The sequence below is a fragment of the Thamnophis sirtalis genome, unplaced genomic scaffold (assembly GCF_051295495.1).
Source record: "Thamnophis sirtalis isolate CommonGarterSnake01/CBP01778 unplaced genomic scaffold, rThaSir2_p1.2 scaffold_3, whole genome shotgun sequence".
In the NCBI taxonomy this organism is placed as follows: domain Eukaryota; kingdom Metazoa; phylum Chordata; class Lepidosauria; order Squamata; family Natricidae; genus Thamnophis; species Thamnophis sirtalis.
This window is the reverse complement of record NW_028261383.1, coordinates 27,279,378-27,294,364: the sequence shown is the minus strand read 5'-3', so window position 1 is coordinate 27,294,364 and position 14,987 is coordinate 27,279,378. Positions and strand designations below refer to the sequence as shown.

General features: G+C 44.5%; 1 protein-coding gene across 1 annotated transcript; it reads left to right on the top strand.

Annotated features, from left to right (window-relative positions):
* The first annotated feature begins 896 nt into the window (after window positions 1-896).
* Window positions 897-11,047, top strand: LOC148047722 (E3 ubiquitin-protein ligase TRIM11-like). The gene is made up of 7 exons (XM_087711681.1): window positions 897-1,373; window positions 2,756-2,851; window positions 3,425-3,655; window positions 5,100-5,122; window positions 7,178-7,296; window positions 8,092-8,124; window positions 9,668-11,047. Exons 1-7 carry the CDS (start codon window positions 915-917, stop codon window positions 10,153-10,155), a joined length of 1,449 nt encoding a protein of 482 aa, XP_087567807.1. The 5' UTR covers window positions 897-914; the 3' UTR covers window positions 10,156-11,047.
* The last annotated feature ends 3,940 nt before the right edge of the window (window positions 11,048-14,987 follow it).

Genomic DNA, 14,987 nt, shown 5'->3' with positions numbered 1-14,987 from the left:
TGGCTCTTTCTATCCATCTTTTGCCTTAAGGGAAATCATTGGTCAAACTTTCCATCCAGCAAATGCTCCCATTCCACATTCTACATATTCCATACTCTACAAGGCAGACTTTGCCCAGTTTTAAAGCTTCTCCTGATCCATTTCCTGATTGGCTGGCTGGGAAAGGGACAGTCCAGGGAAGTCTTCTTCTGCCAGATATTCATATTAGAAGTTCGAGAAAGGATTATAATTTCTACATTCTCCTGTATCTCTGAGACACCCCATCCATTGCAGCATTGGCTTTGGGGTTTTATCAAGGGTTTCTCCCAGTTTTTTCCCTGCCAGCTTTACTCCATTCCATCCCATAAATGATTCCTTCTTCCTATTTTTTTTAAAGCATTTTCCTCTTTAACAATTGGTTGCCTCGATAATAATTGGTGGTAAATCCATCCCATGGATGTTTCTTTCTCCCCAGGTGTTTTCAATAGCTTTCCCTTTAGCAGATACTTGGATCAGTAATTGATTGGGGGTCCCTCCCAAAAATATTTGCTTCTTCGCAGATTTTAAAAAGATTTTATCCCTAGATTTCAAAAAGCAGCACTTTGTTCTGCATCTTTTGATAAAAACAGGATCGGCAACCTAATCGCCAACGTCCGATGACGAATACGGGGGAAGGAGGAGGAGGAGGAGGAGGAGGGGAAGAAGGGAGAAGAAGCTAAAAACTCCTCCCTCCCCTTTGGCGAGCTGATGGTGCCAATAATAACTGATCAGTGGTCCGTCCCGTGAATTTCTGCTCCACCCCAATTTTTCCTTTTTAAACTCCTGTAGTTCTTCTTTAAGAAGCCAGCGAAGATGACCGCAAGAGCAACAACAAATCATCTCGGTTTCCTGCCTGAGCGGAACCCAAAGGCGTTTCCTGATTTGGAGGAAAAGAAATGAAACTTAACTTTCTCTTTCCTTTCCCGGCAGAGAAGACGATGATGGCGGGTGTTCCGTCCTTGCCTGTTTTGCTGGAAGAAGCCACCTGCTCCATTTGCCTGGACTTCTTCAAGGACCCCGTGCTCATCCCGGAGTGCGGCCACAACTTCTGCCGGGACTGCCTGACCCGCAGTTGGGGGGCGTCGGAATCGGAGGCTTCCTGCCCCCAGTGCAGACAGACCTTCGCGCCCCGCAGCCTCCTCCCCAACAGGCAGCTGACGCGGGTGCTGGAAGAAGTCAGGCGATGCGGAGGTCCTAGGGGCGAGGAAGGAGAGACCTTTTGCCCGAAACACCGGGAGCCCCTCAAGCTCTTTTGTACGGACCACGAGACCCTCCTCTGCCTGGTCTGCGACCGATCCAAAGAGCACAAGAGCCACTCGGTGATACCTGCGGAGGAGGCTTTCCAGGAATACCAGGTAGGAATCAGCCAGGAGGAATCGCTGCGGAGGGGCGTCCAGATCCTTGCCCTTCCTGGCCATCCTGGGATCTCTTTACTTGCTTTCTCTGTGGTCTGCAAACTGGGTTTAGCCTGCCGGAGATGCTCATCAGAACCAGACTGGAGAGGCCTTTCAAGGGACTTTTATTCAGCAAAAGGGTCTCCGCAGTTAAAGGAGCCCAGACCCCAACCTGAACCATATATAAATGCAAATTTTATAGAGTTAAGATTAAGGTTCCTTGCCAGGTGTTTCTTTTGATTTCTTGTCCTGGCCTACTTTACCCTCATTCCTCATACATTGCATATTTATGCTAATAAGCTTTCTTGTCAAAAGGGATGTTTTCTATTATTATAATAAGCTAGAAGTTACCAAAGTTGATATCTACATGTGTTAGGTAGCATCCTTCTAACTGGAGTCCTTCTAACCTTCTTGTAACTTTCTTGTTGCTAGGCAGCAGAAGTCTCTCCCCCCCCCCCCCATTTGTTACTGCTCTTATTACACTCATCTGCCACTTTCTGCCTGGGCCATTCCTTTAACAAACTTCCCCAATTCCAACCCGAGACCTTCACCTCCTGCTTTATCCTTTGTGCCTGCAATTTTTTTTGAAGAGTTACCATAGTCCTTGACTTACAACCATTCGTTTAGTCACTGTTCAAAGTGACAACACCATTGAAAAAAGTGTCTTCTGATGACAATTGTAGCATCCCTGATCAAAATTCTAACGCTTGGCATGTATTTATGACAATTGCAGAGTCCTGGGTCAGGTGATCCCCTTTTGCGACCTTCTGACAAGCGAAGTCAATTGGGAAGCTGGAATCGCTTTACAATGTATTACCAAGTGAACAACTGCAGTGATTCACTTAACAACTGCGGCAAAAACATCACTTAACTTTTATTGCTTAGCAAGGAAAATTGCCTGTAGGGAGAAATAGGCTCCTTTTGCCAGCACCCTTTCCACATTTGCTCTAGAGCAAAATCGTCATGGAGTCCCCCAAAATCTTGAGTGCAGACCCCGAAAAGCACTCCTGCTGGATGAGGCCAAACTTTCATTTCTCAGTGATGCTTCTGGGGTGAGTGCAATCAGGAGACTCCGGCTTCTCCCTTTAATGTCCTTGCAGGTAGTCCTTGACTTAGAACTGTTCGTTCAGTGACTGTTCGAAGTTACAACCTCAATGAAAAAAGTGACATATTTTTCACCCTTATGATCATTGCAGGCATTCCGTGGTCCCATGATCAAAGTTTGGACGTTTGCCACTGTCATATATTTATCACGATTGAATATACTATATCTTTTAACTGGGTCTTCCCTCCGATGTAATTCTTTGTGGAAAAGAAACTCAAAACTTTTATTTTCTCTCCAGAGGAAGGTGGAGGATTGCCTGAAGGCTCAGAAGGAGCAGAAAGAAAAAATAGCTACATACAAAAGAGACACAGAGGAAAAAGTGCAGGAGATGCTTGTAAGTATTGGTCCAACGGTGAGGAGCTTCTGAGCTAATAGGAAGGAGAACCCCATCCGCCATCTTTAATAACAGGCAGCCTGTGTTTTAGTACAAGTTCTGACTTAAAGGAAATTCAAGATAAAGACGGTGTTAGGGCAGAGAACTTGTTCTTAACCTGGGGACTTATATGTCCCCATTGCCTGAATGAGTCACAGTTGGGTTTAAGTGCACCTATCCCATGAGTTGTGTTTTATGCAATGGGTTTGGTTTGCTTAATAAATTAATGGAAATCATATTTCATCTTGTGGAAAACATACTGAAGTCAAATATTTTTCTGTCCCCTTTCCTTTTTGAAAATCCCTGATTGCCAAGAAAAGTTTCAAGAGAGATCATTTAAGCCTTTTTTCTTTCTTTTTAGAAACCTTTCCCCAGTGTTTTTTTTAATATCGAAAAGGTTTTTTTTTTTCTCCTTAGGAAATTCTCCCACCTGGATTCTTCAAGGAATCCATTTCGTTATTATAAAAATAAAAATAATTAAGTAAAATAATTAAAATAAAAGTTTGCCTTTGCTTTTTTTCTTTCTTGTTCTAGGATCTCATCAAAAAAGAGAGAGAAAATGTAGTGGCTGAATTCAGAGAGCTACAACTCTGGTTAGAAGGACAGGAGAAGCTTCTATTGACTAGAATGGAAGAGACGGAGAAGGAGATTATGGCAAGAAAGGCGGAGGGTTTGGCCAGGCCAATGGAGGAACTCTGCTCTCTTGACTATCTCATCCAGGAGATAGAAGAGAAGCTTCAGCAACCAGCCAGCAAACTCTTACAGGTCAGGCAGGAAGTGGAGATCATAGAATCCTAGGGCTGGAAGGGACCTTGGAGGTCTTTTCTGCCCAAGGCAGGAGTCCTTATACCATCCCGAAAACATGGTTGTCCAAAGTGTTATTGGAAGCCTCCAGTGATGGACAAGTCAGAACTCTGGGAGGGAAGCTGTTCCAGTGGTGAATCATTCTCACTGTCGGGAAATTCTTCCTTATTTTAGGTTGGATCTCCTTGTGATGAGCTTCCACCCCGGGCCTCTTGTTCTGCCCTTAGGTGCTACAGAGACTAAATCGATGCACTTTTCTCTATGACAGCCATTCAAGTATTGGGAGATGGCTGTAGTGCCTTCCACAGAACACTCTTTTTGACTTTTTCCTTTTTTTCCTTTTCCATAAATTTAGTCAAAATTAAAATAGTGAAAAGTACAAATGGAAATAGAGAAAATAGGGAAATGGAGAAGGATAAGAATAGGAAAGAAGTGTAGGATAAAGAAAAAAGGGGAAAATGTCTCTGAACTTTTTTTCTGCACAGTAAAATACAAAATAAAATTACAGCCTCAACTTTTTATTTTTGCAAATTTAGTCATTATTAGCCATGTCTAAAAAAACAGATTAGTCTGATAAGGAAAATCAAGAATTATTTTTTTTTCATCTCAAACACAACATTTAGAAGCAGCTTCAAAGTAGAAACAATGGGTTATATCTAATTACACCAGTTAATTTTTTCTACCTCCATCTCTTTTTCCATTCATTCTTCTCTTGTGGAGATTGATATATCTTTCCATGTCTGCATATAGGATTCTGGCTGCACTCAACCAAGTTCAAAATCTTTTTTTCAACTCCTCATTTAGAAATCTTTTTGGCTCTTTCTATAGAAAGGAAAGATCACTAAATAACCTATTTACTCAAGGACTACCTGTAACGGCTAAGGGCTACATAATGTAATACAGAAAAAGCAGGCCATGTGAGAAGCAAGAATTCAAAGTAATGGTCACTGTCTGTATTCTTCACAATAGGGAATGTGGTGGTGGGTGTTTTCTGTAGGGTCTCCCCCTCCCCTTAATCTCCAGGGACAGGAGAAACCCAACACTGATGACCTTCTACAAAGTATTATAACCACTTGGATTCCCCAAAGGGCCTTGATTCTGGAAGCATAAATGCAGGGGTTTTTTTTTAATCCTATTGATGAACTATTTTGTTTTTCCAATATTGTAATTGTGTTGGTTTCAACCGGGGTATAATTTTTCTTAGGCAAAAAAGTAAAAACAATACCACTCCAAAAGAGGTTGAAGATCTGGAGGGAAAAGAGCAATGGGATTTTTTTCACTGAAAAAATGAAAGTAGTTTATATGTTTGTTAGTGTCTGATTGTCCAGATGTTTCTCTCATTTATTATGTGAATGTAAGAGTGTAATTTTATGCATAGGAAATGCTTTGTCTCTTTATTTTTCAGGACATTGGAGGAATCTTGAAGAAGTAAGTAAATCCACCCTTTATAGTCTTAGAGATCAGCAGCTCCTCCAGCAGTATTTCTATTTTGGAAAGTGCCATTTGTATTTAGCAGTATTTGAATGTAAAGACAACGTACTGTATTTCAGGGCCTTTTAGACATTTCCTCAAATAACACAATATAATTAGCAGTATTTGATATGGTGAATTGTTATAGTCTGTCACACACTCAACCAGATGTTTAGATTGAATTTGGCCATTTTATCCACCTATTGAGTCTTTCCCAAGAAGGGAAAGATATTTGATGGTTTTCAAGATATCATTGTAGGATGTAAGTTGTTCCAAGTAATGCAACTGTCATAAATGCATGCCAGTTTCGAAGCACCTAAAAATGACCACTTGTTCCACTTGGTCTCTATTGATATCCAAGGCCTGGATGTCTGATCTATTCCTTTTGCAGTCCACTATAAGGTCCTTGGTCTTATTGGTGTTAAGGACCAAATTATTGTCTCCACACCATTAAAGCAATTGGTCCACCTCATATCAATAGGCAGACTCATCTCCCCTCCCCCCCCAGAGATGAGTCCCACAACTGTTGTATCATCTGCAAATGTAATAATAGTATTACTGGCGTTAGTGGGAATGCAGTCATGTACCTAAAGAGTATAGAGTAAACTCAACACACAACCCTGTGGTGTACCAGTGTTAAGAATTAGGGCGGAGGAGGTGTGATTGCCTAATCTGACTGGCCAGATGGGAAATCCATAATCCAAATGCAGATTGAATGAGAAAGCCCAAGGTCCTTACGTTTAGACACTAGTCTACGTGGAGGAATTGTGTTAAATGCAGAACTAAAATCCATCAAGGTCAGTTTAAATGTTATATCCATCGTCTAATTACCTACATCACCCATATTAGTTACCGGTCATCAGTCCATTGGTAAGATTCAATCCATTGTTTTGGCCAAGATATTCACAAGAATTTTGAAGAGTAGGGAGCCCAAACCTGAATCTTAGTTGCTTCTACTAGATCTCTCGTTTAACTTGATGAAGGTGGATGAGTGCAGTTCAGAGTCAGGATCCACTGAGTCATCATGGTGCCCATATTTGAATAGACAGCCAGAGAAATGATTGAAGTCTGGGAAATGGGGGCCCTTATCAGTCAACAGGAGTGCTGATTTACCACTAGCTTACCAAGTATTTAGGATCCAAGAAAACAACAATCAATGACTTAATAGCTGGCCATCAACACCCCATGTAACAACTAAAAGCTACACACAACCAGGCACCACATAAATATAAATCGTACAACAGCCCAGTGCACACATTCTGGGGGGGGGGGGAGAGGTTCCCTGAAGATGAGCTCTTGGGCTTGTGACCAACACAGACTGGATCCTGTCACTAGCCAATCCTCAAGCACCATCTGGTGTTTAGAAAGCTTCTATTGGCAGATTGATAACGGTTGCAGGAACTGGGCATGGCTGGTCTAGGGAAGAGAAGGACCAGGGGAGACAGGATAGCAATAGCAGTTAGACTTATATACTGCTTCATAGGGCTTTCAGCCCCCTCTAAGCGGTTTACAGAGTCAGCTTATTGCCCCCACAGTCTGGGTCCTCATTTCACCCACTTCGGAAGGATAAAGGCTGAGGTAAACCTTGAGCCGGTGAGATTAGAACCACTAAACTGCAGATAACAGTCAGCTGAAGTGGCCTGCAGTACTGCACCCTAACCACTGCGCCACCTCAGATGGTAGTGTTCCAATATTTGTGCGGCTGCCACAGAGAGAAAGGAGTTCAACCTGTTTTCCAAAGCACTTGAAGGCCAGACAAGGAATAATGGATGGAAACTAATCAAGGAGAGATTCAACCTGGAAATTAGGAGAAATTTTCTGACTGAGGAGAATGAACGACTGCGACAGCTTTCCTTCAGACGTTGTGGGAGCTTCATCACTGGAAGCTTTCAAGAAGAGACCGGAGTGTCATCTGTCAGAAACAGTCTGAAGTCTCCTGCTTGGGCAGGGGGGAGGGGGTTGGACTAGATGACCCACAAGGTCCCTTCCAACTCTGTTATTTTGTCTTGTCAGGTACCAGGCTAAGAAAACATGTGAGAATCCACAGGATTTACTTCTAGAGCCAAAGTGGACAATCTGGGATTACAGAGATATCACTGTGCTTCTGAAAAGTGCCATGAAAAAATTCAGAGGTAATAAACACCTGCCAGGGTTTTATGCTGGATGACAGTTTGAGCATCCAAGAGAGATTCTCAGTTGGTTTCACATGGATCAAAGAAGGATCGATTTCAGGATCAGAGGTGAAGTTATGTTTGTAAGTTGACACTACCTGTATTCTTTGCGTCCCGAATCAAAGTGCACTGATCACTGGGGAAGCAGAATCAGCTTCCACTTATTTTATATATATAATGTAATATATACAGGTAGTTCTTGACTTATGACCTCAGTTGAGCTGAACATTTCAGTTGCTAAGCAAGTGCCCCCATTTTCGAAACGTTTTTGCCACAAAAAATCACAAAAATCACTGTTGTTAAGTGAATCATGGTTGATAAAGGAATCTGGCTCCATGCATTGGTTTTGCCTGTCAGAAGCTCCCCAGGGAGGTTGAGGAGGACAATCCCAGAACCATGAGATGCTGCAACCATGGTAAATACAACTGGTTCCCAGGGCCCGAATTTTGATCATGTGACTGGGGAGGCTGCAACTGTCATAAGTGTGAGAACCGATCATAAAACAGTTTTGTCAGTGGCGCTGTAACTTCAGTACACAAATAGTTGAGAACTACCTGTATACGGAATATATAGTAGAATATATTTATACCTGATGGAATATATATAGCCAACAATGACATTCTGGCTTGTGGCTTTCCATATTCCTTATTTCCCGATTTGAGTCCAAGGAAAGCAAACCAGGGTATCTGAAGGGAGGCCCTTCTGTTGCTCCAATTCCAGTGATGAGATGCTGAATTCCTCCCTTTTCTTCCCCAGATACTCTGGAAAGTGGATTTCAACTACACAAAGGTAAATATGAATTGTAGGAATTGCAATCGCTTGCTATTTTAAGCTCTGATGCCAGTAACTTTAAGAGAAACATCATAGATGAACAAAAAAGAAAAATATAGGATTAGGTACCTTAAAGACTTTGATTATGCAGTAAACTTTAATGATTTCATGATTTATGAAGAATTACTTGCCATTCATATGTACCACATGAGCTAATGCAGAGGAGACAAAATCCTTGTGTGTCTGATCACACTTGGCCAAATAAAGCTGCTGTTCTTTTCTGTTCTGTTCTACTCCTACTCCTCTCCATTCCATTTTACACATCATCTAGAAAACTGAAGCAAATCTTCAGGTGTAGAATGAAATATCTGAACAAATGGGAAAATATGAAAGGAATATTGAATTCCTACCAAGCTAATAACAACTTGTTGATTTTACTGCCTGATTGTAAGTTGGTGAGAGATGAGGTCTTTGGGAGCAGAGAAATTAGGTCCTCTGAGTCCAAGGAAATAGCAAGGTTGGAGCATCAGGATTGCCTCTTCCATGTGGGCCATCAGACTGGTGAAAGCAGAGGTTTCCCTTTCAAGATCCTCCCCTTTTGTATATTCCTGTGACACCCTGATGCTCGCAGAGAAAAGGACGGAGCTTCCTCATATCCCATCATGTGCCCCAAGTTCCCTCTGGATTCTGCCAGTTCAGAATTGAAACATGGCAGCCTCTTGTTCTGCCCGATCCTCTGAATTAATGCTCCAGGTAGAGTCCCTGTTCAACCTTGGCTGTCTCACCAAATCAGTGAAGACAAAGCCAACCACTCTTCATTCCCAATCCCATTAATCTCATCTGCAAGATGGAAGCTAAAGAGAATTGTGCAGGGAGGCTGGAAGAGGTAGAGCAGTATGACGTGCCTGAAGGACTTGGCCAGGAGTCTCCAACCTTTGGCCACTGTAAGGTTGGTGGACTTCAGTTCCCAGAGTTCTGCAGCTAGCATGGCGGAGCTGGAGGGCAATCAGCAGTGTGGAGGTCACATGGGAGACTAGAGACCAGGGGAATTGACCAGTGGAGCCAAGAGACGAAGAGTGAACAGAGGGGCCAAGAGCGGTAGAGGTAATGAACGGATGTTGAAGGGGTGCAGCTTAGTGGTAACTGAAGGGGAGTCAGATAGACTGGAAGATGGGGAAGGTAACCTAAGTGAATGGAACAAGAAGGCCAGAGGGGTGCCAAACAGCTCAGAGGTTAACAGAGGGTGGGAAAAACATAGTGGGGGAGTTCTTGGAGAAAAGGGAGCAGAGGGGACCTGGAGACTAGCAGCCCCATCGGGGGAATTCTGGGAGTTGAAGTCCACAAGTCTTACAGTTGCCAAAGTTGGAGGACTCTTGACCAGGCAATGGCTTAGGTGTTCTTTAAAAAAACAATGAGTCTTTCAGTCCTAGATGGGGTGTTTGGAGGCTGAACTCCATTCACACAAGAGGCCGTAGGGTTAAGCTCTTGGGGGGTGAAGGCACAAACTAGGCCTCAAGCTGAAGCTCTTATTTTTCCCCCCTTCCTTCCTTTCCCCTTACAGCGAATGTAACTCTGGATCCAGAAACTGCCAATTGTGGTTGCTTTGATGTCTCCGAAGATCAAAAAGGTGTCAGAAGAGTTAAGCGAGTTAAAGGAAAATATATTCCCTCAGATGGTTATTTCCTTGGCTGTCAGACGTTCTCAACAGGGAGACATTTCTGGGAAGTAATTGTAGGAGATGAAACAGGATGGTCTATAGGGGTTACCAACCAGAACTTAACAAATGTTGATGAGCAGACCAGGCGGTGGATGTTTGGAAAATCCGTATGGGGATACACGGCCTTCTCTACATTAGGATACGTTTATCGGCACTTGGATGTGGAGCCCAAGAGGATCCGCGTCTCTCTCAACTGCGAAGGGGGACAAGTGAGCTTCTTTGATGCCAGCACAGGAACTCTGCTCCATACATTCTCAGACGCTTCCTGGGTTGGGGAGACCCTTCGGCCCTGTTTCTATTTGCACGAAGGTGCCTGCCTGACACTCCCCTAAAAGAAGGGAGAACCATAGGCAAAACCTTGGAAAAATCCCTATTTGCCAAGCAGGGATCTCTGAAAGCCCTTAAAGCAGAGTTTCCTCAGCTTTTTGCTACTTCAGCTTCCTTTATTCTTCTATGCCTCCCTGATCAGTCAATTAGTCTATAAAGGAATAACTTGATCATCATTTCTATTTCTCTGCATAAAAAAGCCGAGGTGCCCTCGGAGCTTTATAGGCTTTAACATCATGTGTTCAGGTGTATCAGCATTAAAGGTACCTTAGAGCTAAGCCTGTCAATCATGATTTTATATGTCTGTCACAGCTCCCCATCCCATTTATGGATGATGCTTGTTTGTTTCATGTTAGTTGCAATCAATGATAGTGTAGGTTCCCATAACTCAGGATATTCTGTAATCTTTTCCTTCTTTTTTCCTTTCCTTCCCCCTTTTTAACCAGTTTCCTTTTGACACATAATTGTCATAAACCAACGAACCATTTTAAGGTTTCAGGAAATATTATACTCAATATCAGCTTTACGGCCTCACAGGTTTGTTTTTTTTTATTACAAATCCTAGTACTTTTTTTCTCTTTTGATACTTAACGTAGATTATCTACTACAATCGGATTACTGATTGTAGGATTGATTGTAATGTAATAGTTCTTATGGATTGTAGTTCCTTCTTTTGTAAGTTTATGCCAATAAATGTATTCCGTGGGATGCATAGAAACTGAAGATGCACAGAAAACAGAAAAAAATAAAACATACCATCTGTTATCAAGATAGCAAATGAAAGTGCTATGTGCCCTAAATGTGTCACCTGGCTCAAGCCAAAAGTAAAAAAGGATTGTTAATAGAATCTTTAAAAAATGAAATGCATTATTAAATAAATACATTATTTGAGAATAACACTGTTTTTCCTTCTTGCTTTAAGCCACTCTGCCTTTTATTGAATAACCAAAAGTAACTTGAGTTAAAGAAGAAACCAATCTAGTGTGGTGGTTAAGAAATAAAGCTGGAAGCCATGAGTTCTAATCCGCCCTTAGGTACAAGGCCAGCTGGGTGACCTTAGAGAGACATAGATGGAGGGAGGGAGAGAGAGGCAAAGACACAGACACACAGACTCACACAGAGAGAGAAAGAGAAAGAAAGGAAGAAAGGAAGAAAGGAAGAAATAAAAAAGAAAGAAAAAGTGAGAGGGAGATGAAAGAAAAAAGGGACAGAGAGACAAAAGGAAGGAGAGAGAGAGAGAGAGAACACATGTCTGGCAAGCCACTCCTATCAGGTCACATGGCTGGCAAGCCACTCCCACAAAGGAGGCCACACAGCCTCTCACTCCCACTCAGCCCTAGGAAGTTGGCAATGGAAATCCACTCTTTACCAAGAAAACTGCAGGGAGATTCCTCCAGGTAGCCACTAGGGGCCAACAATCTGAGGCAACCCAAAACTGGCTTTGATTTTGAGATGGGTGTTATATTAAGTTTGGTCTAGTGGTTAAGGCACCAGGCTAGGAAGAGGAAGACTCTGAATTCAAGTCCTGCCTTACCCATGAAAGCCAGTTGGTAACTTTGAGCCAGTCATTCTCTCTCAGACCAACCCACCTGAGAAGGTTGTTGGGAAAATGAGAGTCTGAAGATGTGTTGGATAGATTTGCCACCTTGAGTTATTTGTAAAAATAATAAGAGCAGGATACACAATAAATAATAAGGGGAGGGAAGCTTAACTCTGGTATGGTGGCTTTGAATGCTAAGAACAGATCTCTGGAACACCTCAAAGCATCTCAACAACTGAAGATTGAGGAGTTTCTGTTGGCAAAGGAGCAAATGAGGAATCCCTAAGGAACTTACCTAATACAGGTAGTCCTGGACTTACAATTGAGCCCCAAATTTCTGCTACCAGGTGAGACAGCTGTCAAGTGAACTTGCTTTAACTATCACTGGGAAAGAATGGAATGAAGAGGAGGAAGTTTTGGCAGGAAGGAGGAGGAGAGCAGGGGATAGAGAGAGAGGGGTAGGTGAGTCTTTGGGGGGGACGAAGTGAAGTGGGGCCTCTTAGCTCACCTGGCCTCCACTCCATCATGAGGTGAGGGGAAATGGATGCATGAAGATAGGTTGAGGAAAGTGGGAGCATGGAGTGAGGGAAAATGGAGAAAGGTGTGCGGGGAAAGAAGGAGGACGAGGAGGAGAGAAAGGGAAGCAGGCAGGGGAATCAAAGGGAGGAGCAGAGGCAGTGGCAGGGGAGTCCAGCAAGAGAAGCAGGAGAGAGAGAGGAGGAAGAAGAAGAAAGGCCGACCACCACCTAACTGTGTGATCCGCCTGCTGAGAGGAGACTCCAGAGGGGACCAGCTGGAAGGAGAAGACGGCAGAATCCAGCCAAGCAGGGCAACTGGAGGTGCCTGAGCAAAGGGAGCAGAGTGGAGTGGGAGCCACAAGGAATGGACTGAGTCAGGGGAAGGAGCCTGGAGGGTTGGAAAAGGGGGCAGGGGGAACCAGAACCCCAATGAGCCTTTTGGGGGTAGCGCCTCCATGACGCTCTTTCTTGTCACAGTTGTTAAATGAATCACTGCAGTTGTTAAGTTAGTCAAATGGTTGCTAAGTGAATCTTGACTTTTCTTGGCAGAAGATCACAAAGGGTGATCACATGACTCAGAGGCCATTCACAGATTTTATTTCACAGATACCAAATTGAGAGCCACTGATTTGGCCCAACAGACTCGCAAAAGGGAGGGGGGTCCCAAGGCAGGTCAACAAAGTCAAGATGGCAGCCAGCCCCGCCTTTTCCCCATACGTAAAAAAGGGGTGGAGCTTCCCTCCCATAGGCCTTTGTTGACTCCCTCTAGGGTTGTTCCTGTTTTGCATCTCCCCACTTCTGGGGATTATTTAAAAGAGATTTAGATCCTTCCTTCCACAGAAAGGCCTTCCCCTGGTGCCAACATGATGCCACTGTGACTGCTAATTAATGGTCGCTGGGGAGGACATTCCAGAAATGAGGTGCCACCACCAAAAAGGCAAGGAAAAGGAGGGGGCTTGGGACTGTCTATCTCCCCTCAGAGACCCTGCTGTGATTAAAGAAGCCTCCCCCAAAAGCCCTTGAACAAAGGGCAAAAGAGTATAAGATTTTCTCCACCCTCCAGATTTCCCCCTCTTCCCCCATGGGTCCCCCTGTCCTAAGTTGGCCTGAGATCACTAATGGCTCTTTCTATCCATCTTTTGCCTTAAGAGGCACCTCATTGGTCTAACCTGAAGATTTCCATCCAACAAATGATCCTATTCCACATTCTACATATTCCAGTCTGGCTTCAGGCCTGGCTACAGCATGGAAACCGCTTTGGTCGCGTTGACCGATGATCTCTGGAGAGCCAGGGATGGAGGTCATGCCTCCATCCTAGTACTCCTTGACCTCTCTGCGGCTTTCGATACCATCGACCATGGTATCCTTCTGCGATGACTGCGGGCGGTGGGGGTGGGAGGCACTGTCTTACGGTGGTTCTCCTCTTACCTCTCGGACAGGTCGCAGTCGGTGTTAGTTGGAGGGCAGAGATCAACCCCTAGGCCCCTAATGTGTGGGGTGCCGCAGGGTTCAGTCCTGTCCCCCCTCCTCTTTAATATCTACATGAAACCGCTGGGTGAGATCATTCGACGGCACGGGATAAAATACCACCAGTATGCGGACCATACACAGCTGTATCTGTCCGCCCCGTGCCAACTCAATGAAGCGATGGACGTGATGAGCCAGGGCCTGGAGGCTGTTAGGGACTGGATGGGGGTTAACAAGCTTGTTCTCAATCCAGATAAGACCGAGTGGCTGCTGTGCTTCCCTCCCACTAATTGGCCAAGTGTTCCATCTCTCAGGCTGGGGGGTCAAATTGTACGACCCTCAGATAGGGTCCGCAACTTGGGAGTCCTCCTGGACCCACAGCTGACTTTTGAACACCATTTGTCAGCTGTGACCAGGGGGGCATTTGCCCAGGTTCGCCTGGTTCACCAGTTGCGCCCCTACCTGAACCGGGAGGCTCTCACAACAGTCACTCGTGCCCTTGTGACCTCTAGGCTGGAGTACTGCAACGTGCTCTACATGGGGCTGCCCTTGAAGAGTATTCGGCGATTTCAGCTTGTCCAGAATGCTGCCGCGCGAGCGATCGTGGGTGCGCCTCGTTTCACCCACGTAACACCTATCCTCCGCGAGCTGCACTGGCTGCCTGTTGATCTCCGGATTCGCTTCAAGGTGCTAGTTGTCACCTACAAAGCCCTTCATGGTATTGGATCTGGATACTTGAGAGACCGCCTGCTGCCAATTACCTCCACTAGACCAATAAGATCCCACAGACTAGGCCTCCTCCGAATTCCATCAGCCGCTCAGTGCCGACTGGCGACTACTCGGAGGAGGGCCTTCTCTGTGGCTGCTCCGACCCTGTGGAACGAACTCCCTGTGGAGATTCGTACCCTCACCACCCTCCAGGCCTTCCGCACAGCCCTTAAAACCTGGATGTTCCGACAGGCTTGGGGCTAAAGACTTCCAGCCCCACTCCGAATGGTATGATTGTTGTGTTTTTAGTAGTTTATGGTCTTTTGTTCTGTAATTTGTTTGTTTTCCCCTTCCCTTGAATTGTGAGCCGCCCTGAGTCCCCTCAGGGAAAAGGGCGGCATACAAATAAAGCAAATTCCAAATTCCAAATTCCATATTCTCCATCTCCAAGATAGTCTTCACGGGGACTTTTGCCCAGTATTTATTTGTTTGTTTGTTTAATTATTCATTCATTCATTTAAGTTTGTCAAACATGTAGAATAAGGTGACCAGATGTCCCGCTTTTGGCGGGACACCCCCGCTTTTTAATGCATTTTCCCGCGTC